This window comes from Tachypleus tridentatus, chromosome 1 (assembly GCF_004210375.1).
Source record: "Tachypleus tridentatus isolate NWPU-2018 chromosome 1, ASM421037v1, whole genome shotgun sequence".
Taxonomy (NCBI): domain Eukaryota; kingdom Metazoa; phylum Arthropoda; class Merostomata; order Xiphosura; family Limulidae; genus Tachypleus; species Tachypleus tridentatus.
The window spans coordinates 48,096,262-48,120,849 of NC_134825.1; the positions used below are offsets into that span (position 1 = coordinate 48,096,262).

The window sequence follows — 24,588 nt, forward strand, 5'->3', positions numbered from 1 at the left end:
TGCACTTACCGCTGTACTAGCGGGGGGAGACGTAGAAGTGTAAATAGTAAATAATACTAGTAATACTTTAATGGTTATAAGTAAATCTTGCTGTTTTTAATTTTAACTTATTACCTACTCAAAATCCTTAGCATAATTAATATAATTGAATCTTATTGAATATACCTTAACCACAGAGAAGTTATAGAATATTCTGGAACGCCTGTGACTTAGGCCTAGAAATCTATACAGTTTCTAAACTGTCTGGAATGCAGATTGGAAGTTGGAAATGAATATGATGGCATTCACACGCGGACGTTTCTAGACTCTGTAAGTTTCTAAATTTCTATGATAGTATATGAATGTCACTAAGGATGGTATGTAGTTAGTAGCTTCTGTAGAGATCTAACTGATTGCCGAAAGTCATCACGCTCAAGCTTTTAAAAAACTCGGAATTATATGTGACAGTTAGAAAAAAGAACAGGATTGTATTTCACGGTTTGAATTTCACGCGAAACTACACGAAAGCTCTCTGTACTAGCCATCCCTAACTTAGCAGTGTAAGATTAGAGGGAAGACATCTACTCATCCTCACCCACCGCAAACTCTTGGCTACTCTTTTGCCAATGAATAGTGAGATTGACCGTAACATTATAACACCCCCACGGCTGAAAAGGCGAGCATGTTAGGTGCCACGGTGATTCGAACTCGCGACCCTCAGATGACGAGTCGAGTGCCTTAACCATCTGGCCATGCCGGGCTAATGTATTTGACAGCGAAACTGGACTTGTCAACGCATATTTTATTTTTAAATTCTGGATTCTGACCTGGTCAGTTAATTTTTAGTATTTCTGTGATTGTGTCACTAACGCTTCATAATTGTGTAAATATTATTAGTTTAATAATGGTATAAATATTGTCACTATAAAATTATTCTTATTGCGATTTAATAAATTTATTACTGTAATTTGGTTCTATCGTGTTTGTTGGTATCACGATCGGTAATTTCTACCATAACAACCTTCTATTAGTACATTGATGTATGTGTGGAAAAGCATTAAGGTGACTATGATTTTAGTGTTTACTTATTTTTCATGAATACAACTATAGCAATTAGTAAATTACTCTTGAATATTTATACCAAACTATGGATTTAAACATGAAGCCCAATGAATTATTAGACTTTTCCTTGATTGTTCTATCCAATCTGTTATAGACAGGAGAAAATTAAGGCGTGGATGCTTTTTGGGTTTTAGATTCAGGCCCCGGCTCAAGAAAAGCCCATCATAAAAAATACTCATCTTCATTTTCTAAAGATAAATGCTCAATCTAGATCATTCGACCGAGTTTATTTATTTTTGAAAAGAGGGAGGGATGAAACGTAGAGACATTTTATTGGGTTTCCTCCGAAGATTGTAACTAAGTGGAGCTCCTCTCTGACCTAGCATATTTGCATGTAATTTGCACTTCAAAGGTTCTAGGTCTAAGCAAGGCTGGATCTAGTCACGCTGATCCAGTGATTCTCAACCTGTGTGCCGCGAGAGATTGGCAGGTGTGCCGCGGTGTTTTTGAAACACATTCAACTTTCTTGGGATTTTACAAGTAAGTCGAACACATCAGTTAATAAAAGCTATTATAGAGGCACTCTGAAACCTTCCAAAACATTCGATGGTTTTCATTGAACTCGAGCACTGAAAAGTTCATACTTAAATTTCATTCTCGACTGCAACGGTTCTACTGTTAGTTTAATTGTGACGCAACAAGCGCTTCGTACGTCATAAATGATGGATCAAACAATCAAACTGCTTTCTGGAACACGTTTTCATTCTGCGGTAATCTACAGCTACTACGATGTAGGTAAGAATTTTATATCAACTGCAGAACTTCGTGCTTATCGTGTATGAATTAGCTTTATCATTTATCTGTGGTAAAATATTTAAGTACGTCTGATGCTGCAAAAGTGAATGTGTTGAATCAAAAGCAAGGAATCAAACGAAAGTACAAAAACGAATACATCGAATACGGTTTTATCGCTTTGGAATCGGAACATTCTCAATCGCTATTCTGCCTACTCTGCAATGCAGCTTTATCGAACGAGGCGCTTGTTCCTAGCAAACTAAAGAGACAGTAGAAAATAAAACATTCAGCTGTGAAGGATAAACCAAAAGAATACTTCGAGAATCTCGCAGCTCAACAATATGAACAATCAAGGAAGCTTGTGAACAACATGAAGCTGCCCAAAAAAGGATTGATTGCAAGTTATAAGGTTGCTCAATTGTTGGCAAAACGCGAGAAAGCGCATACGGAGGCCAAATCAGCCATTGCGCTAGCGTTAGCAATCATCGTTGAAACTATGTTTGGAACGGATGCCGCCAAAAAGGTTAAGCAAGTTCCATTGTCCAATGATACAATTTCGCGCAGAATTGTAGACTTGTCGTCGGATTTGAAGGATCAAGTTTGCGAACACTTCGAAGCGCCTGAAGATGAATTGTCTCTGCTATGGTCTCTTTAAGTTGATGAATCTACTGACGTTAGTGGAAAAGCTTACGTTCTGCCTTTTGTTCGATTTATAAAATATGGAAAAATCGAAAACGAATGCTTATTTTGCAAAGATTTAAAAAGTACAGCGAAAGACCAAGACGTTTTCGAGTTGGTGAATGAAAACATTTTGCTCTTCAAATTACATTGTCAGCGTTTGCACCGATGACTGTCCTTCAATGTAAGGAAAAAAGAAGGGATTCGTCACTCTGGTGCGCCAACAAAATCCAAACATAAGGATTGTTCATTGCATAATTCACAGAGAGGCGCTCGCCTCCAAATCTTTGCCGAAAGATTTACAGTCTGTTATGAATCAAGTTATTCAAGTGGTGAATTTCCTCAAGTCTCGGCCACTTCAACCTCGACCTTTCTCTCTTCTCTGTGAGGTGATGGATTCAGACTACAAAAAGCTACTGTATCACACAGATGTTCGATGGCTTTCAAAAGAAAAGGTGTTAAAGCGTCTTGTCCAACTAAAAACTGAAGTAATTTCTTTCTTGGAGGTTGAGAAAGCAGCTTTTGAATTTTCTTTTCATGATGAGATCTGGTGGTTGAAAGTTTAATTTCTCTCCGACTTGTTTGACAAATTAAATTCACTGAACTTAAGTCTCCAAGGATCATCTGAAAACATTATTACTAATAATTAAACGTCCAAACTAAAGGCCTTCAATGAAAAGGTGACGCTGTGGAAGAATAAGATCTCGAACGGAGTCCTTGATTGTTTTCCTTCCGTTAACGAATGTCCGTCAAAGAAGAAAATTGTCCCTCAAATTTTGAACACATTAAGCGACCTACAGTCCGCACTAAAACATTATTTCCCGTCACTTGCTGTAGACGAATATAATTGGGTGACCTATCCATTCGGAATAAATGAGACAACAAATCTTACAACTGAGGAGGAAGAACAGCTCATTGATTTACGAAACGACAAATTTTATCAGTCATTGTTTCCCGAAAAGAGCTTGGATGAATTTTGGATCTCCATTATAAATTCAAATCCTGCAATCATTTCAAAAGCAGTTGAAATGCTGCTTTCATTTGCATCTTCGTGGTTTTGCGAAATTGGCTTTTCAGCATTGACTGAAATTAAAGCCAGAAAGAGAGAGAGGCTTCTTACAGTTGATGATGAAATGCGAGCTTGTTTGTCTACGTTAGAGCCTCGCTTCAACTTGATTTGCTCTCAGAAGCAGGCACAAACGTCACATTGAAGACATATGTAAAATTAAAAAGTTTTTATTTTTCTGATATACCACAAAATCATTAAAAAACCTTAGAACGACACACGTGGCCAAAGCAAGCGATAGTGTTGTCAATGTGCAGATGTCATTAATATCGCTTGCTTTGGCCGTGATTTTCGTTCTAAGGCTTTTTAACGCTTGCCGCAAAACGTGTATATAAAAAAATCGTTAAGGCTTTTCAGGTGTGCCGCGAAAATTTTCAGATTGTCGCAGTGTGCCGCAAGTCAGAAAAGGTTGAGAACCACTGCACTAATCGAATCATGAGCTTCAACCAATCAAAATCTATTTACTCCAGATTTTCATTCTTCGTCGCAGGGTGCGCTCGACGTGTCTTTTATTATCGTATGATCAAGCAGCAGGCCTAAAATCTGACTGCACCTAAGTTGCTAGGCTAGATTGAAAATATCGAAATATTTTGATTCCTCATTCTTAAAAGCTTTGGATTTTGTTCAAGAAAAGAAAGAGTTCCATCATCGCAAACAAGATATGTAACAGCATTTGAAGCTTTTAGTATCAATTGTTTGTGTTTCTTAAACAGAATTTGCAAAGTGTTATCCAGTAAAAAATCCACAATTACTTGGCTTACATTGGCTCATTTAACAGATATAAATAATTTGTTAACTTGAAAAGCATTATTAAATCGACGATATATAAAATACAAGTCATCCAACAGAGGCGGGTTTAAGCCTAAATGCCTAGTTAGCTAAAAAAAAAATGTGGTCTGACAGACTCTTTTCATACTAATATTACACATCAAACGAAAGCAAATTAGGGGTCCAGTTAGCTTTAGCTGACTGTTAAACCTATCCCTGTCATCCAAGTGCAAAATTTAAAATTTTTGAGCAAGTACAGAAAATGATGCAACTGTTAGGTGGCCATTCTGACATCTTTAGCTTACTCTGTGCACATCCAAGTATTACCTTGTGTCTGTTGATTCTACGATCAACTAATGATATTTGGATAAAACCTAGATAGTGGCCGTCTAGAGAGAGTTGCCATATTCTTACCAGTAAGTACTTACACAGGATCAGACCTTGCTGGAGCTCCCAGTAACTTCCTTGGAAAGCATAATACAAAAATTCAAGAATGCTATGTGCAGGTTCACGAAAATGCATCTGATATGAGCAACAAATACGTTGGTATGCAAGCCCTGATATCTGCTGTGCTCAATCACCCAATTTGGTTCGACAATGGGTTGTAAACTGCTGTACTGAAGTTTGTTCATTCTTGTTCTTTATGAAAAAGTTTTATGTTTCGTTCAGTTTGAACTTGCCAGTGGAAGTGCTTATACGATGTGCTTGAAAAAGTAATGTTCCCAATAGTAAAGAGGTTATCAGACACAAAATATAGTGCCCATCCAGATGCAACAAACTAAAAATGGGGTACAAAACCATAATGTATCTCTTTGCTTCCATTACAGATGATGAATCTGAAAAGCTTCAAGTGTGTTTAAGGTCAAAAACCTTATGCTGCAATTAGAACTAATATACACAAGTATAATGATGCAATTATGGAGCATTATCCTGGTGGCCCAGCATGACCATGGGGTTAGAGCATTTGACTCGCAATCTACGGCACACGGGTTTGAATCTTCGTCTCACCAAACCTACCGGCTCTTTTAGCCGTGGGACATCATAAAGTTGCGATCAATCTCGCTATTTGTTGGTAAAAAAAGTAGCCAGAGACTGATGACTAGCTGCCTTTTCTCTAGTCTTTCACTGCTAAATTAGCTTTGTGTATCTTTGTACGAAATTCACCACCAACCAAAGTTATCCTGCCAAGGTTTTACAAGCCATTCATTACAAAACTTTCACATGATGTTGCATGAAAGTTGTTTCGAGATACCCTAACCCCATTAAAGCCAACCCACAAAAGTGTAATGACATAGTTGCAATGTCGGAAGGATGATCCTAAGTGAAATCAACAATAATGTATGAATAATTAAGGCTGCTATCAATTGAATCAAACCAACACCAAAATTGACCTTTGAAACTTTAATTTAAAAACTGACATGGGATGAGAGGGTGAGTGAATGGTCTACAAAAAGCAGTTCAACAGTAATAGTCTACCAGTGAAGCAACATTCAATAAATCTAGACAAACGCCTGAAAACCCGGTATAGTCCAGGCAAATTATACTATCTTCATTAAGGTAAGAAGTTTACTCTCTTTCTTATTCATTGTAAGTTGTATTTTGTCGTTAAGCTCAAAACTTGTAATAATTTGCCATCAGATGATAATTTTATGGTGTGTAAATAGGTATTTCTAAATAGTAATGTAAGGGTTTTAAAATATATTTTATGAAGCATGCTAGTCATATAAATAAACTTTAATAAACAGTATATGTGACTTTGTTATTGAAAAAGGTTTCATTGAGTTAAAAATCTATGCACCGTTATCACTGATTGTGTATTTAGATATTCCTAGTATTTAACTAAATGCTATTTGTATCATTGTCTTTGCCTTTAAATAAGGGTTCGTTATCATAACAGGAGGATTGACTTGGCTTGGTTGTTCTAGAGCAAAGTCACACTGAGCTCTCTGCTTATCCTCCATGGAGAATCAAACGCCAGATATAAGCACTTTAAGTCAATAAACATATTGCTGTGTGAATCCTTTAGATAAAAATATAGCAGCAATCAGCAGATACTCTAGAAGTAATATACACAAAACCAATACCTTTTAATGCAAACCCAAACATTGTTAATTGCATCAAAAAGGACACACACTGGTTGACCGCGTGGTATGGTAAAATTATAACTATATGTATAAAAGACCCATAAATAAAATTTTAGGATATACACTTAAATTTAAAGAAATTAGTACCAAGTGGCCAACATTCTCCCGGAACTGGTACGAGACCCTGTACCTACAAATGTACACAGTTGACTGATCCCGTGCTGGAGAAAGAATGTCGATTGTAATACCGAATTTACTGTGTGTATACACACAAAATTTGACAAGTTTTTAGTGAAATGGGCAAGTCTGTTGTGTCTATAATGGATCATGCAAGTGCTACAGGTTACAGTAATCTTTGCTACGTTACTCAGTTTATGCTGGTCATGGTTATATTGCTATAAGACAAGAAGCTCTCATACTAAATTTAGGTCCTCTTGTCGTTTTTCCCAGAGCTACGAAAGTATTAATTGTGGTATTCATTTGTTCAGGGAAGTTATTACTGTATAGCTTGATGCTGCTATTACTACAATGGTTTCAATTTGCAAATGTTATCCGTTTTTAGGGCATTACACAAGTGGATAGTCTCACAGAGTGGTGAGATAATTTATCTATGTTTTTGTGTTTTGGACTAGGGCGATGCATTATGATAAAGTAATATACTCGCAATATTATTATCTAATATGTAACAATCTCTTGTAAATTTTTAAAGCTTATTAACTATTTCATTAAAGAATTCCCACGTGGACATTGAACCTCTTATCATATTAGTATGGTAATAATTTTTAAGAAAACTGCAACTGAAAGCAATTATTTCTCATCATACATAAGGCCTGTAAGCAAAAGGGGGTTCTATTTTATGAGATCAAAAGCCAACACATATTATGCGTACAATCACCATGTAAAGCATGCTAATGCTTTGTAATATATTTAAAAACGGCTGGTATGGCTAGAGAAGGCATTAATAGAAGAGCGACCTATACATTTCGACATTCTTCGGTTATCGTCAGGTTCACAAAGAAAGAAAAGATTACGGACCAGTAGCTGACCACATGTTTGAAGGTGCCTGTGTAATTGAGTGTAGAAATGGAGAGGGCATGCTTAGATGTTGGATTATATTTATTAATATTGGTATAAAGGTGTTTTTTTGTATTGGTTTATTTTGGGCTTGAGTTGTTGTCCTTCTCTACTCATACCAGCCGTTTTTAAATATATAATTTTCTCTACAAGTGGGTTTTCTCGTCATCATGGATTAAGCTAACGCTTCGATCGTCTAAGGACATGTTTCTCAGAAAATTTGTAAAAAAAAGAAGTGCTATGAAGTTAAATCTGGAAGTAATTTCGCATGAAATCAGTTTAAACAATTGCATGGCTGTTCACATAAAATCCCCAAATATCTAAAATATTAACTACCGTCTTTGCGCTATATTTTGTTGTCTTTCCATGGATATGCCACTACTGCGATCTCCGCTGAAGTAAGGCAGGGGGATTGGAATATATGACCATATACTTCATTCCATAAAAATTTAATCTGAATTCATTACTTCTAACTTGGAGAAATTGGCAGTAAACCATGACAACTATAATAAATTATATCATGCTTCGTCATATTTTTAAAGGCTTTCACACCATAACAATTTATATCGCCTGTAGTTTATTGCGCTCGTAAAGCAACATCATTTTGTTTTAACAAACATTCAAACAGTTTAGGTCGAAAAAGTAAGATCTTACTAGAGTTTGAAAAATATTTTTGTAGAAGCGTTATATAATCTGTGTTTAATAAAATAAAAAATGACGTGTATTTGAAAGAAATCACATAATTGTTAATGTTTATGCCATTTTCTTATTTACAAAATGCGCCATCTACTCAATATATTAATAGTTATAACACTGTTAAGCTTATGTTTTGGATAAGTGTAGTTACGTGGTATTGTTGGTCTTATGATTTGATTCTAATACAAAAACGTAGTTAAAATGACAGACACAGGCTTTTTTCGTGTATGTATTATGTAACTTTTTGAAATACTGTTGTAATTTTTAATGGTACTGTGAATGTGATATAAGCTAGTTTTAATACTCATTACCGTGGAGAGTTAAAAACAAAATATATAAATTATATGGCTAAACGAAGTCGTTAAGCCTATAATTAGATTTGTTGAGTAGAACTAGGTTTAACTTCCGAGACTTAGTGTTAAGCGTTTTAAAATGTTGAAAAATAGGGGAATGATAACATTTAAGCTTATTTAGCTTTAATATTTAAAAATGAGGTCTTGTTTTCCAGTTATGTCAAATATTAACATTATGGCGATTATTAAAAAGTTTCTAAGACTGAGAGCAAGAATTCCACTGTATTAACTGTTAATAGTGCTATTATTAAATATTATATGTTATAATAATTGTAGTTTCCTAGACATTTTTAACAAAGTGCTATTAAACATGGAAACTTTATTATTTATGATGAGGAAAATGAAATGGAAATTGGATGTTTTGGCATTTGCCTAGTACTAGTGCTCCTAGTATTCTATTAGATTGTAACTGCATGAAATTAGACACTTACTTTAAGATGTTTCAGACATAATTAATTCAGTTACTTTGGGTAATTGGAATAATTCTACTACAGCTTAACATTTTGAATTAGATTAAGTCTGTGATATCTAATCAAACTATCTAGGTGGCTGGGGTGCTTGACTTGTAATCTGAAAATTGTATGCTTGAAACCCTGTCCCATCAGAGATACTTGCCATTTCTGCCATGAAAGCATTATAATTATATGGTTAATCACACTATTTCTTGTTAAATATCTTAAGAGTTGATAGTGGGTGTTGATGACTAGCTGCCTTCCTTGTAGTCTTTCACTAATAAATTAGGGATGGCTAGCAAATATTGCTCTCATGTAGCTTTGTGTGAAATTTAAAAATAAATCAATTAAAATTATTAATTTTTCCAAGCATAAAATTTACAATTATATATTTACTGATTTACATCTTTCATATGTATTGATGTTGGGAGCAAATACATTAGCATAAAAACTTTTGAAATAAAATCTGTGAAAAGAAAATATTTTTATATTAGTTTTATCCCTGTGTAACATTTTAGAACTTGTAATACTTCAGTATATATACTTTACCTTATAAGTTCTTTTGAAGTGTTTTCATATTAAATGTAATTTGACCCAGTTCATTCATGCTAAGTACTTTGAAAGTTTGAAGTAGGTATATTACTTGATGAAGCATCATTTTAGTAGGAAAAATCCATCATATGTTCCAAAAGGTATTTCAAACTACATCTTGTGATAAATATTTAAAAACTGTTTGAATATTAGTTTAAAAGTGAAGAATGTTATTATTTAAATAAAAGGTTTATATGCTGTTTTACTGAATAGTTACACTGAATAAAAAAGATGAATTTTTATACTTCAGTGTGTCATAAGATGAGCTTTTCAAGCTGGTTTAAACTATACTGGTCTTAACTTCTGACAAATATTAATATTTCAATAAAAGAAAAAAAAATTGATTAAAGAAGCATTGTAAGGTTTTAATGTTTAAAAAATGTAATAGGCCTAATATAATGTGTTATTTCCAGTGTAATTATAATCATGCTTTGCCAACTTGTAAATGGTATGCACACACTAACAACTGTTGTAGTAGTAGTAGTAAATGGTACATGTCAAGATAAATGGATATGATAAATGTAACATGTTTGGAATTCTATTATACACTCGTCTAATTCTTGAAATGCCTAAGGTACTATATAAATAATGTATTATTTGATATAATAGGCCTAATACTATAATCTAATGATAATTATGCTTTGCCAGATTATAAAAGACATTTGCATCTTAACAGAAATGAATTTTCTTTCTCTGTGAATATGTGTATGAAGGGCTAATTTTATTCAAAAGCTTTTTGTGATTCCAGCATCAGTGTGGAAGAACAATTTAAATTTAATTGTAAGATGCATATGAAATTTTAGACACAAAGTTATTCATAAAAGTAAGGGAAATGGTGATCATGTAACATTTTGACCATTCAAACTCTGTTATTAGGCTGTTATAACTCATAAATATACTGATTGGCTTGATGAGCAATTACAGTATTAGCATCTACCAAAAGATGATGAAACAAGTACACAAAACCCTTTTATGGTTTGATGTTATGTATTCCCAGAAAGCATAGAAAACTATGAAATAGTTAATTGTTGACCAATGTATATTTTAATGAAAAAATTCAACAACAACAAAAAAAGTACATCATTTAGTTCAGAATGAAAATTCCCCTACTGGTACAGTTGTCACAACACTAAAATCGGGTTTGATTCCCCTTGGTGGACTCAGCAGGTAGCCCAAAGTGGCTTTGCTGTAAAAAAACACAAATACACAATATGAAAAACCCTTGTAAAAGTATTCCTATATGGTCTCTGCCTTGGAATAGAAATGATGAGTGTGCCAAATTATGTCTTTATAGTATGCAAGTATTTGGGACTACATATATTTATGTGAAATTAAGTATTGTTTCAAAACCACAACGAAGGATATTGGTTTGGATAAATCAGAAAATCCATTTTCTAAAAGCTCTGAAATTTTGCCAGTACAAAGTCAACTACAAGATTCCAATTAATTTTAAGTTTCTAATTAGAGGTTTTGTAAAGGTAAAAAGTGAATGCCAAAGAAAAATAAATGATGGGAATTAAGATTTTCTTTTCCTGTACATAGAATAAGAAGAAAAAATAAATAGTTTGATTATTTGGAGAAATTATTTTCTCAAATATTCAAAATTTATATATGCATGTATGAAATAAACTATTCTGGTTTGAAGTAGTTCACCTTAGCCTTGGAGGTTTGACACTAAATTTAAAGATAACTTGAAGGGTTATTGAATTCAAAAGATTAGTAAGAGATTTGTTAATAAAGAGGCCTCATTTGTTTTTTTCCTTGTGCTATATTCTTAAGTTAATAGGAGTGGTAATTTCTAAGCTCATGCTGGGTCAGAGTAAGCCATAAGACTCGTGAGTGGAAAGTTTTACTAAATTTGGCATAGAACTTTAATAAAACTTTAGTGAATTTTTTTATGTGAAGTGTTTTTCAATGTGATCATGTTTAAGAAATTAGACTGACTGAAAAACATTGTGAAAAAAACTTGCTTTTTTGTTTTTATAAAACATGGTGTATCTTAAGCAGCATTATAAAACAGTTACGTAATAGTTACTGCTTTAGTAACAAGTATTTGGTTGTTTAGAAGTTAATGGGCTATTGCACGTGAATATTGTTTTTTATTGTAAATTATTTTTTCATTAAAGGTTCATCAAATAAGATATCAATCTTATTATGTTTTTTTTATGTTCACCTGCTGTTAACCATCCTGTAATGAAAATATCAGCATACATGTGTAGCTGGCATGGTTTATATATCTCTTGTTTCTGTGTATCATAGACATAGCTTAAAATTATGATTTTATAATGCACATGTACTGGTAATTAGTGTTTAAAACTTTTTTCTTTTTCCCATTTAGGGTACAAGTGCTGAGCAGGACAATCGGTTCATCAACAAGCAAAATAAATTATTAAAGCAATTAAAGTTCCATGAAAATTTGGAAAAAAGGGTAAAGTTAAATAACAAAAGTTTTTAAGTCTGTTATTTGAATTACAAATCTCCTTTGAAAATTTTGGGTGAACAGTAGTTACATATATCTAATGTTATATTTAATTTTAACATTTTTTGATAGTATTTGATTAACTGTGTATGGGATCAAGTCATTTGACCAATCCCATATGGGGGAAGGAAGGTTCATTATAATTCTGAATTTAGTATTATACTACACAATGAGGTGAGCTTTTAGTAAAATATACAAGTTTATTGTACAAAATAAACCAGATGTTGCAAAACTATTTTTATTCAAACTATCTCTGAACTGACAAGTTGGGGGTTCATGGCAATGTTCATGTGAGAAATGAAAATTTTGTACAGTGTACAGTTTGTATAGTGTTTTCATTATATAGGTTTTTTTGTAAAGTTCAAAGCTGGTGTGATATATGTAGCATCTGTTTGCCAGGTGGATATGAAAAAAGTGAACTTGGATATCATCAAGCCATGGATCACTAAAAAGATAACAAGTCTGCTTGGAATAGAAGATGATGTGATTATAGATTTTATCTTCAATCAACTTGAGGGTGAGAAGGTAAAGTGAAGTCAAGTTTCTTTTCAATACAAAAAATCCCTTATTTCTAGTTTTTAAAAGTTTAAGTTGGTGATTTATGGTAATATTTTCCATCATATCCAACCCTAATTGGGCTTATTTTCAGGAACTCTGTGGTTTTCTTGCAGAATTTGAGTGAATAGTGTGCTGCAAAGTTAAATGTGCTCTACAGACAGTCATCCAGAATAAGGTTTGATATGGAGGGTTTACAGAGATGACTCTCCTTTGTTGAGTATAAGAAGATAGTTTTTACTGTAACATGCTTTGAGCGACATAAACTTGTATGCTTGCACTGCTTGTTTTTTTCCCCTTTTTTTTGCATAGTCTCATTTTTTAACATTTCATTTTCCACAAATAGATGTTATAAAATCAAAAAGACACTGCAATGAATGATTGTCAAACCTTTGAAAGGCCTGGGCTTCTTGTTTCTCACCAGCCTACCTTACATCATGGATGCTACAGACCGTCTTTTCATCGTACTTAGTTTTCCTCTCCTTTTTGCTTTGATGGGAGGCAGCTTTTAACTGCTTTAAAGCCTATTAAAATGATAGGTAAGTATAATAAGTTACAGCAACAGTGAGTTTTTTGTTTTTTTCAATACAGAATGCATCTCACATAAAATAACTGAAATATCTTTCTAATACTTAAGTGTATATGAAAGAAAGGTACGTTTAGTGGATTTGTATACAGTCCACATCATGACGTGTACATAAAATTTATTTTGAGCTAAATAATAAAAACCAAAATGATAGTGCTAATGAAAGCTATTATAGTGAAAATTTGTAAAGGCCAACCATTCTGAACTTGACAGGTTAAATTATTCTCACAGTAAAAGAAAGAACAATATCATCACACAAAACTGAAAAGCAGTGTCACAAACTTTTGTAAAGGTTTCTTTTTTTGTTGGAGTTGTGCCAAAATTTCTGCAATGCCATGTGAAGTAAAGCAAATATTCATTTATAATTTGAGAAGTTACTTGTCCTCTCCAAATCCATAAGAAATATCCTTTGAGACACTAGGGAGTCTTATTCTTACTGTACAGGATTTATATAGAAAGTAACAGATAAACAGTAAGCACATATCACATGTTTTACTTATTATTAAAGTACTTAAAATCAAGTGCCAAATTTGGCTGATCCTTCATATCAAATCTTAAAATAATTTATTCAAGTGAAGCACATTTTACTTCTATACAACAGCTTGCAATGAAAAGAATTATGAAGTGAATTGTACTATATGGATGAGCAGACACTTTTTTCATACTGAAATCATCTGTTATAATTTAACAAAGAAAAGCAAATTATCTCCAGCATTACCAGGGTCATGAATAATAAAGCAAAAACTTTGACATTACCCCATTGAAATTATTTTATAAAATTATCTCCAGCATTACCAGGGTCATGAATAATAAAGCAAAACTTTGACATTACCCCATTGAAATTATTTTATAAAATTATCTCCAGCATTACCAGGGTCATGAATAATAAAGCAAAAACTTTGACATTACCCCATTGAAATTATTTTATAAACTTCATCCTGCCCCTTGTAATTCAGAGTAATTATTGCTTCAACAATACTTATTTTACTAATATTAATAAAGGAAAATCTACCACTGAATGTTAATGAGTATGGGGTAAGTACACTTGTGTATTTTGCATTATTATTAGTGTTATTGAAAGGGGATTAATTTTCTTCAGCTCACAGATAATCAGTAATTATGTAGTACCATTTTCTTATCAATTTTTGTTTGTATACAAGGGCTGTTAAAAAAATACGTGGACTGACGTCATAAAACAAAATGTACTTTATTTAGAAGTTACAAGTCTGGGACCCCTTCAAAGTATTCTCCTCCCCAACGCACACACTTATCCCAACGGTGTTTCCACTTGTTGAAACAGTCCTGCTACGCTTCTTTTGTAATGTTCTCCAGCTCCTTCGTCGCATTTGCCTTAATCTCGGGAATCGTCTCAAATCTTCTTCCTTTCAAGGGTCTTTTGAGTTTGGGGAACAAGAAAAAATCGCAAGGAGCAAGGTCAGATGAGTAAGGTGGGGTGGAGAAGAACAGTGATTGAGTGTTTGGCCAAAAACTCACGAGTTCTGAGGCACAAATTTCGCAGCAACGCGGTGCATCTTCAATTTTTCGGTCAAAATCTCGTAACAAGATCCAACAAATATCCCACACTCTTCAGCAAGCTCCCTGACAGTCAGACGTCGATTTGCCCGCGCCAGGGTGTTGATTTTGTCGACATGTGGGTCGTCAGTTGACGTGGAAGGACGGTCATCATCTTCAATGGACTGTCGACCATCCTTAAAACATTCATGCCACTTGAAACATGCCGTACGTTTTATGGCAACATCACCGTAAGCCGTGTTAAGCATAGCAAAAGTTTCAGTCGCAGATTTTCCAAGTTTAACACAAAATTTCTCAGCAAGTCGTTGCTCCTTCAGGTCATTCATTCTGAAATCCATCAAATGAAAAAATCGCACTTCACTTAAAACCGCGTAGCTAATACACAAATGAAGATATCTGCAATCGGGAAATGGCGTCGTAATCAGCTGATCTGTGCGAACCTAGCAACACCAAGCGGATTCCCCTGGAACCAACTGGAGCCACGCAATTCAAACAGTCCGTGTATTTTTTGAACAGACCTCGTAAGTACACTCATAAAAGTATTTTCAATACAAATTAACATGTAATGCTTTTCTTGTACGGTTCATATTTAAATATGAAACATTTAAAAACAGTTGTTAATTTTCCTGTAATCTGGTATATCACAAAAGCTTGTCAAATTTTCTAAGGCTTTGCTGTTACAGTGAGTGCTGAGTCAAAAGTAAAGAAAATAAAGTAAGATCTAACAATTTAAAAGTGAAAACTAGTCTAGCAGATACTTGTTAGTTATAAAATATTAACTGAAGGGTAGTTAATTGAGAACATTGTCAGTAAACATGGTCTAGGTTGACTGATATGACTTTGTGGAAAGAACTTTTTTCAAAGTCTTACTTTTAGGGTTGCTAAGATTATTATTAGCAATGGTATTAACAATATTATATTTGTTCAGTACTAACTGTGTTTAAAAATTCAAATTATGCAATGTTTAATTTTTGAGAAAATACTGTTGTGAATTTAAAATACAATAGAATATGACAAAAAACTATTTGGTTAACTATGTGTGCAAAAACGGCTCATTTGGGTTGAGAAAATATTTTACATATAAGAGCGAACAACGTTTCGACCTTCTACGTAAAATATTTTCTCAACCCAAATGAGCCGTTTTTGCATACATATTTCTCTACAAGTGGGTTTTCTCGACATCACTGATTTGGTTAACTGCAGTAATGGAAATCTCATGTTGTGAAATTTATTCAGAATGTGTTTATTGTGATTTGAATCACTATTTTATGTTTCAGAGGCAACATACAGTTATATAACTGCTTAATACTAAAATCTCCACATCCCAGTTTTTGTTTCATTTTTTGTCAAAAAAAAATTAAATTAGCTAAAAGATGTGTGTACTGTAATTATATTTTAACCATATCTTAATTTCACTCTCTAATTCATAATAAGATAACCTTTTAGAAACTAGTAAGAAAGAATGAGATTTTCAATTTTACATGATAAAAGTAACTGTATGATGCATTTCTGTTTCAAAGAATAAAAACTCTTAAACTCTTTTTAACCCTAAAATTTAGAGTCAGTCATACAGAAATTAGTTTGCTCCAGTCATCACAATATTTTGGTAAATGGTAAAAAAGACACATTGAAATTGCTTTTTGACAACAATACATTATTCAAGTTTTCATACAATACAAGCTATGTTATCATTGGTTTACCTCTTGCAGGAAGAATCTTCATTTGAAAATGGGTTTTCTTCCCTGTTTATGGTTAAGTTTCTTATAAAAGTTCTTTGCATTTTGTAAGTTATATAGGGATCTGTTTTCAGTGCCAAACTTGTAAATGTCCAAAAATTATTACATTAGTCTCAGTTGCAAGATTGGAGGGTGAGATGTTGTGTGTGCAAATGTAATGGATGCAGTCACATGGAATACTGTTGAAAAGATCAAATAGAGAAGCCATCCAAAAATATTAGATTCCAATCAAAAGAAGATAAATTAATTGATGTAGAAGGAATATTAAGGATAAGATACTTTGTTTTTCTTATTGTATCCACTTTCATTATCTTAGATCGTTCAGTCATTTGCAAAATTGGATATGATTAATCAGGCCTCATACAACAGTCATAAGAAAGAGTTAACATTTGTAATTTCCAGTGAGCATCATAGATTCATGAAAAGCAAATCAAGCTTAAAATGCATGTATCTGTGCAAACGTAACCTTATTTTGAAAGACATTTTGGTAACACCAAATCAACATTTTGGGAGTTTCATTCCATTTCTTTAAACAAAAGACTCAAATTCTGTACCTGTGAGAACTTAGTTTAGTACATTTTCTCTTATTCAAATATGCCATCAAAACAGCAATTTCTATATGATCAACTCTCTTTTAGGGTTAAAAAGTGAAACTTGTAGTATAGGAATGATAGTCTTTCTTGTAAAAACATGAATGATATTAAAGTTTAATGTTTGCTGTTGAAGTTAAAAGCTCTTAAGATTTTATCAGTTGTGCATTTGCATATCAGAAAATGAAAGATTTGAGTAATAACTTTAATCATATACATAAGATAATTTAAAATGTTTATTTCAGGTATCACTGACCCTTAAAACTGGACAAATTTACATGCTGAGGAAACAGTTTAATTGCTTTTTATAACCATAAAGTTTGAGTACAAAACAAAAGTATAGCATTGAAACTTCTGAAAGTACACTTTCATTCATGTGTTAATTGCATAATTCATGCAGCAGAGCAAAATAAAAATGTAATATAAATTGTTTCAACACCATAACCTAGGATTGATAAAAATATAAAAATTGATGCATATGCTCTTTTAAATATCCTGAAAGCTTGAATTAAAAACTGCAAATTCTCTGCAACATCATTAATGAGCTGTTGGCAATTAATTTTAATTAATGCTTTTATTAGTGGTAATTAAATTCATAAATAGACAGTCGATAAAGATTTTTAATTTAAAAAATTAAGCTGTATAATATGAGTGTGATAAATTTCATGGTGATATTGGCTTTAATGATGAAGTTATCGTATTAATAAATTGTGGTGACCCCAGTGAAAACTGTTTTGAGAAAATAGCTATTAACATTTCTTTTTGCTCTTAAATGCCAGTAAGCTTTTTAGTAAATGTGATGAATACACATCCCTATTATAGGTATAAGGAGCTATTCTAACATAATTTTCTCATCTTGTACAGCCCTGAAACATAGATTGCCTTTTTGTTTTTAAAGCATCTTTCTCAAAACTCTTTCTTTATTTCTACATGACATGTGTTCTTGATTTCCATTTTTGGAGGAAGTCTCTTTCTGCTCCTTTCACCCTTCCTAAGTCAATTTTTTTCAGACGTTTTCTTGTGTGTGGTCGTGCAGTCATTTTTATTTCTTGAAGTCCTTTTATTTTGGATGCAGCACTTTCATTAAAGGTGCATAGAACATCAGCAGCACCCCAACAAATGAAGACTTGGGGTGTCTTCTCCAAATTGTGTGATTCAGTGACTTGTTAGGATTTTGGGTAATGCAGTCCAAGCATTTTTGAAGTAATGTTTACTTACAGAATTTGTCAGATATTGTTTTGATGCATGTCATTACAGCTGGTACTGTGGTATACTTACAATGGAAGTCCTCAAGTTCTCCCTTTGCTTATGTCTTACAATAATTGTATCAACTCCACTTTCTGCAGACAAAGGTGAAGCTGAAAAGTGGAATCAGAAAAGATTGATAAACAAATTAGACTTTGGTTTTTAATCACTTATTACAGTTAATTAGTAAATATTTTAAGACAGAAAATGTTATTTATGTAGACAATGGGTTAAACTTCCAATTTAGGCTAACTTTATTTTTTAATGAGCTGTTTCAAGTAATTTCAGGATGATTTATAGGATTTCAAACAGTTTTTATAATAAAAACATTCATGTGTACAGAATATTTTACATTATTCTCATTTGCAGTGCTTAAAAATTGAGTAAATTAATTGAAATATATAGTAGATATCAGATTTGAAAAAGTTCAAGAAAGAAATAATTTTAATACCATGTCAACTTTACTTATCACAGGTGTGTTTGATTGGAAGAAGCAAGTTGAACTACGAGATAAACATCAGATATTACATTCTTGCATTTGTAAGGAATTTCATCTTTTGGTTAGCATGATTCATCCATATTCCTTTGGTTATACTCTATGAAAGTGAACACAATGCATTGATTAAATGAAATACAATTTATAAGGAAGTGCAACTTTATGAGAGAATGTAATCTTCCTGATAGCTTACCTTTGAGTGAATGAAATTTATTTCATTATTTCTATCCATGAATATATTTTATTAAGACTAGGCATAGTCTGGGGATGGCTAGCCTATATAGCTTTTGCAAGAATATCTGAAAAAAACTTTTTCTCAAAGGAAAATAAAGCTTAGTAAAAACAGTGGAAATATGAAAATCTTTTAGGACTATGAACATTGAATTTGTAGATCTGTTCATAATTGCAGTGACTTTTGGGTTCTCTGGAAAAGTTTTGTTTGCTAACCCTTTAAAATTTTGTAAAGTAATTGCAGTAGTGCTGAGCTTTAGATTGACTAGTTTCTATTACATTTAAGGTGTATTAATTCAATCAGGATTTATTTACTTGATTCAAAAGCTCTCACACAGCCATTGTGGATTGAAAATTTATTTCATCAGTGTATCTTTGATATCTCCCTTTCTTCAAAGCTCTCTTAAAACTGTTGTTTTAAATGAGTTTAAGAATTAAAATTTTATATTATCAGTTCAATATTGTACTTCATTATGGAGCGGTTACAGTTATCAATGCTAATGTTGCTGTTTGACGTTCCATTTATTTCAAAACTTGCATCAAGTGAATGTCATATAAACATAGGTGTTTGTGCAGTTGCTTTAGGAGCTTTGGGTATGAATCTGTGTATTAAACTTGATTGCACAAATGAAATGAACTGTCACAAGTCTTATTTCTGATAATGAAGGTAATCAAATCTGTAAGAATTTTTTTTTTTAATTTCAAGTTGCTGTGGTTCATGATCTAACATGTATAAAAGCCAATGTATTTGTCATCATGCTTAATTTCTCAAAGTAGGAGTCACAAAAGCTTGATAACTGTGATTCATTATGATTTTAGTGACAGGGATTGAAACAGAGTTGTCTTAGGACTACTACTACTAGAAATTTATTTTATGTTAAGGTTTATTCTTGTTTTGTACAATAATAAAATTAAGAACACAACTAAAGATTCAGAAAATTTTGAATAATTGAAGGTTGTAGCAATTAATTTAAACTAGCAGTGGAGTCTTGAATTTACCCTTGCAATACAAAATTAAAAGCAATAAACTCTCTAAATTTAAATAGGAATAACTGAAAGTTGTAAATAAAGTAATTAGTTTAAAAATATGTATTGTAAAAGACTAATAAAGACTAGACATTAATTATAAATAATAATCTGTAGAGTGACAGATGATATAAGAAATTTCCAAAGTATTAAGATTAATTTGGTGATTGGCAGCCATATATTTTTTAATCAACTTCATTGGCATGGGTTTTACAGCATACTGTTGGCTGCAGTTTTCTTATCTGTGATATTGAAGTAACTGAATGTGGAAAGGGACCTTCAGAGGTGAAAAAAAAACACAATCACTGTTAATACTATAAAATTATTGTTAGAAATTATGTAAATGACTCAGCAAATACAAGGTCATGTACATTACACAAAGCAGTCCGTACCAAAGTTCTGTGAACATAGCAGAACCTAAACTCTTCTTTCAAAACTCATCCACTGTCTTCTGTAGGAAAACATGGGCTGGATTTGGCCTTGTAAAAATTTTATTATTGTAGTAAGATTATCATTGAAGCAGTTTTATTGATACATGTGAAAACTATCTTCTTATCTCGCATGAAATGTAGTGTGATACAAAATACTGTATAATTTTGTAATGGTCCCCGTAGTTAACTAATAATTAGTAAAGTCTCTTTCTCTTTTTTTTTTTTCCCTGACAAAACAAAAAATGGTTGTTTCAGACTGTACTGTTGTAAAAAGTTGTATTTGGGTATTTAGCATATCTTTATAAATGTGTGCTCTTAATATTAAGACCATTCAAAAGATAGAGTTAAACATGACAAAGAAGCAAATGATATAGGATTGCTTGGAATTTGATAGCAACAGTAATTTATCAGAGCAATTACTAAACAGTTATATGCTGTCACTCACCCTCTGGCAGTTTTGTCTGTTATGTGTGTAATTACTTTTGTTCTTAAAATTTATGCCTTTTAACTGCTACATTACTTAAATCATCAAAGTTGCTACATATCCTTGACATATTGAAGTCAGCAATAAACCTAAGGACAAAAAAAAACGTATCTCTGTCGAGAGAAATACGGGGCTCGCTCCCATCTTGTCCACAAACCCAATTCTTCAAGAAACTTTATATCTCAGTTTTCAGTTTTGTGTAAAATACACAAACTGCTTTGCAAACTTGTGAAAATGGCCAAAAACATCTCACTATTCTTATAATGTTTTTTGTTTCCATGCAGCTCATGATAATGATTTGGAGGTGGAAAATCATGCTTTTCTGTATGATATAAAATTATTTAACATTCAAGACAACTCATCACTTACCATCTCGGTTGTGTGACTGCAACTGAGAGCCCACTTGTTTATATGCAGAATTATATTAATTTGGACCTCCTCTATGATATTTTTAGACTGATTGGAGATGCAAATAGAGTACCAGTCCTTTCTATAACATTTTATTACAAATATCACCATACATATGTGCACGCACACACACACACACACACACACACACACACAAAAGCACCATTTTTAATGAAAAATTCATTAAAATATTTTCAAAATACCAGCTCACGTTTTTCTTTAGATATTGAAGCAGTCTGGCATCTGTGATTTGGCAAGCCCTGTAAATGATTGTGATATAAAAGGTCTCAACCAGTATGGCAGGACTGCATAAATATCCATTTTAAGCAGGTGCCCATATGTAAAACTTAGTGTTGTACAAGTTCAACTTGTTAAATAAACTGGTGGTGGTAATGGATATTTGTAATAACCTCAATTGTTTGGCTAAACATGTAATTTTTAACTACTTTTTTCAGAATGAGATACATGTAAGAAAAATGGATCAACTAATTCTATGTTGTATTATGTCAAATTTTGGGTTTTCCTACATGTGTGATTATAAACTACTTGAATAAAACAATTGTCTTTGAAAATCTTTTCACCTGAAATATGAAAAATTTACATAACATTCAAATTTTGATTCAAAGTAAGTGTATTCAAGTTATGTTTGAAATAACATGTTTATGGATGAAGCTATGGCTATATAAAATTGCTTATTGTATTTAAATGAAATTTTATAATTTAGGAATGCAACTGTTTCTTCTGTACAGATCTTAGTGAAGTAAGAAATTAACCTTTTATGTATGTGACAAAGTATTAGATAATACTTTATTTTTTAAAATTGGTCATAAAGATGCTCTTGTTCATACTTTTATGCATTGCTTAAGTAGCAGTATGATAAAATAGATGTATTTACATTGAGGAAAGTTAAAATACAGAACAGGTTTATTTCATTTAGGTTAGTGAGTAGAAATTAAGATAGAATTTTTTCATTTCACTTCCCTCCAAGTGTATAGCCATGCTATACAAATGTAGTGGCTGTCATATATTTTTTACAAAATATATACTTTTGAGTTTAACAGTGCATAAGCAGTTGTTCACTACATTGAATTCATATGTATTTTTTTTCCAAGGAAGTGTGAAAGTTTCAAGAAAATAAATGTTTCTTAAAATTTCAACAATCAATGTATATTGTACATAGATTGAAGTAAACATTTGTCAAACATATTTAAATTGAAATGAGTCACATAAATGGAAGACTTTTTGTTTTTTCTTTTTTGTATTCTGGGAAGACTTCTGTATGAATGAACCACAGAAGTGCAATAGTGCATTAGCAGCTACAAAGTGTATCTAAAGAAGATTAAGTTTGTGCTTGTTAGTGCAACATGATGCTTTGGTGGTTCATCTGTATGAAAGTCATTGCATAATCATCTGCTATAAAGAAATTAATATGGGGTTTACCTTGTTACAGTGACTTATTCTATCTTGGTTCAGTTTTCTAGGTGGTTCTTAACATGGTGAATGTCCAAGCAGTGGTGTGCTGGTCCAGCAGTAATTGTAAACTTTGTGTAACAGAAGAAAATAACAAGAAACCTGAACACAAGTGGTTTACTAGAATGATTGAATGTTTAAGGAAACCTAGGTTGTGCAAAGTTAATTAGCTCTATTTATGTTTGAATGAATGTTTCACAAAGAAGTTTTAAAGGCTTAGAAAAAGTGTGGTTAATTCTTTCTTGTCGTTTTGGCTTTTTTTGTAACTGTCTTTTTTTTTTTTTTTTAGATACTGAATTAGTTTTAGTAGTGAGTTTAAATTTATTAATCCCATTTCCCCTAACTGAAATTTTTTATTATGACAACTACCAGTTTTATTTTTGTTATAGTAGCTATAAAGCTATTGAACATATTAAGCAATGCTGTAGCAGTCAAATTTTATTCAACAGCTTAGAAATGTAGCTATATAAAAATGTGACTGTGTAATATATGAAGAATAACTGTAGCAGTTTTGTCTCAGTACATCAGGCATTGTGCCTTATAAAGAAATATATATATATATATATATATAGCAATGTTAACCAACTCGCATATTTATATACTCTTCAAAAACGAAACGCAAAAGGCAAAATTTGAGACATTGTTAACAAGTTTATTCCGAGTAGTTCTGTATGATGTGTGAAACTTTGCACATTCACTGCTGAACATCCAAAGTCTGCAAAAGCGTACTCCACGCTCACTAGTTGACGTTCAACGTCACTCAACATCAATAACGAGTATGCCCCCCGTGAGCATCAATAACTGCTTGGCATCTCCTGCCCATGGAAGCGACGAGATGACGAATCATATCCACTCAGCCTGCAAAGCTGCTGCAAGCTGAGGTAGAGTCTGCGGTTGAGGTTGTTGCCGTCACAGACGTCAGTCCAACTCGTCCCAAAGATGTTCGATGGGGTTTAAATCTGGTGATCTGGAGGACCAGGGAAGAACGTTGATGTTGTGGTCTCAAGAAGACAGTGGTGAGTCGGGCTGTCCGAGGACAGGCCTTGTCATGTTGAAAAATGTCGTTGACGTTCACCATGATGGGTTGCACATGGGGCCTAAGAATCTCGTCGACGGTTGCGTACGGTCTGATCGGAAATCCTACGCAGCCCTGATGTGGTTGAGGCAGTAGACGTCGCAGTGGTGGTCCTATCCCAAAAGTAACGTAACCAGATTTAGCGATCTTGTGCGGGCGTGGTCACACGAGGTCTGCCAGATCGTGGATGGTCACAAGTTGTTCCATGTTGTTGGTGATGATTCCATAGCCTTGTGATGGTGCTTAGGTGGACATTCACAGCTCTGGCAACATCTGATCGAGATTCGCCTGCTTCCAAGCGACCAATGGCGTTGTGCTTCAGTCAGTCTTGGCGTAACTGTATTACGTGTCTGTGGCTTAACACTGAGCTATGGAAACAGAGAACCCGGCATTTTTATAGGGATTTTGCACATGCAGATCTCTCAAACAAGTTTATTGGACACGAATGCGTTTTGGCAAAAAATCCGATGTTTTCCTCCGTTTTCAAAGTGCACAACTTTTATTGTCATTTTGGTCTGACAATCAGTGCCTTAACACGTGTAACATCACATACTATGAGCTTGTAATGTTATTACATATATTTCTCTTTAAAATAACAAAAATATCCCTTTTGCATTTCTTTTTTTGAAGAGTATATTTTAAATG

At 32.9% G+C, this 24,588-nt stretch overlaps 1 protein-coding gene across 2 annotated transcripts in view; it reads left to right on the forward strand.

The window, feature by feature from the left end:
* Positions 1 to 8,296: 8,296 nt before the first annotated feature.
* Positions 8,297 to 24,588, forward strand: part of LOC143247785 (uncharacterized) — a 56,101-nt gene continuing 39,809 nt past the window's right edge. For both annotated transcript variants that reach the window (XM_076496266.1, XM_076496275.1), the window contains exons 1-3: positions 8,297 to 8,427; positions 11,937 to 12,026; positions 12,477 to 12,602. In XM_076496266.1, the coding sequence (XP_076352381.1) occupies positions 8,404 to 8,427; positions 11,937 to 12,026; positions 12,477 to 12,602 (240 nt within the window). In that variant the 5' untranslated portion in view covers positions 8,297 to 8,403. The remainder of the gene's footprint in view (positions 8,428 to 11,936; positions 12,027 to 12,476; positions 12,603 to 24,588) is intronic.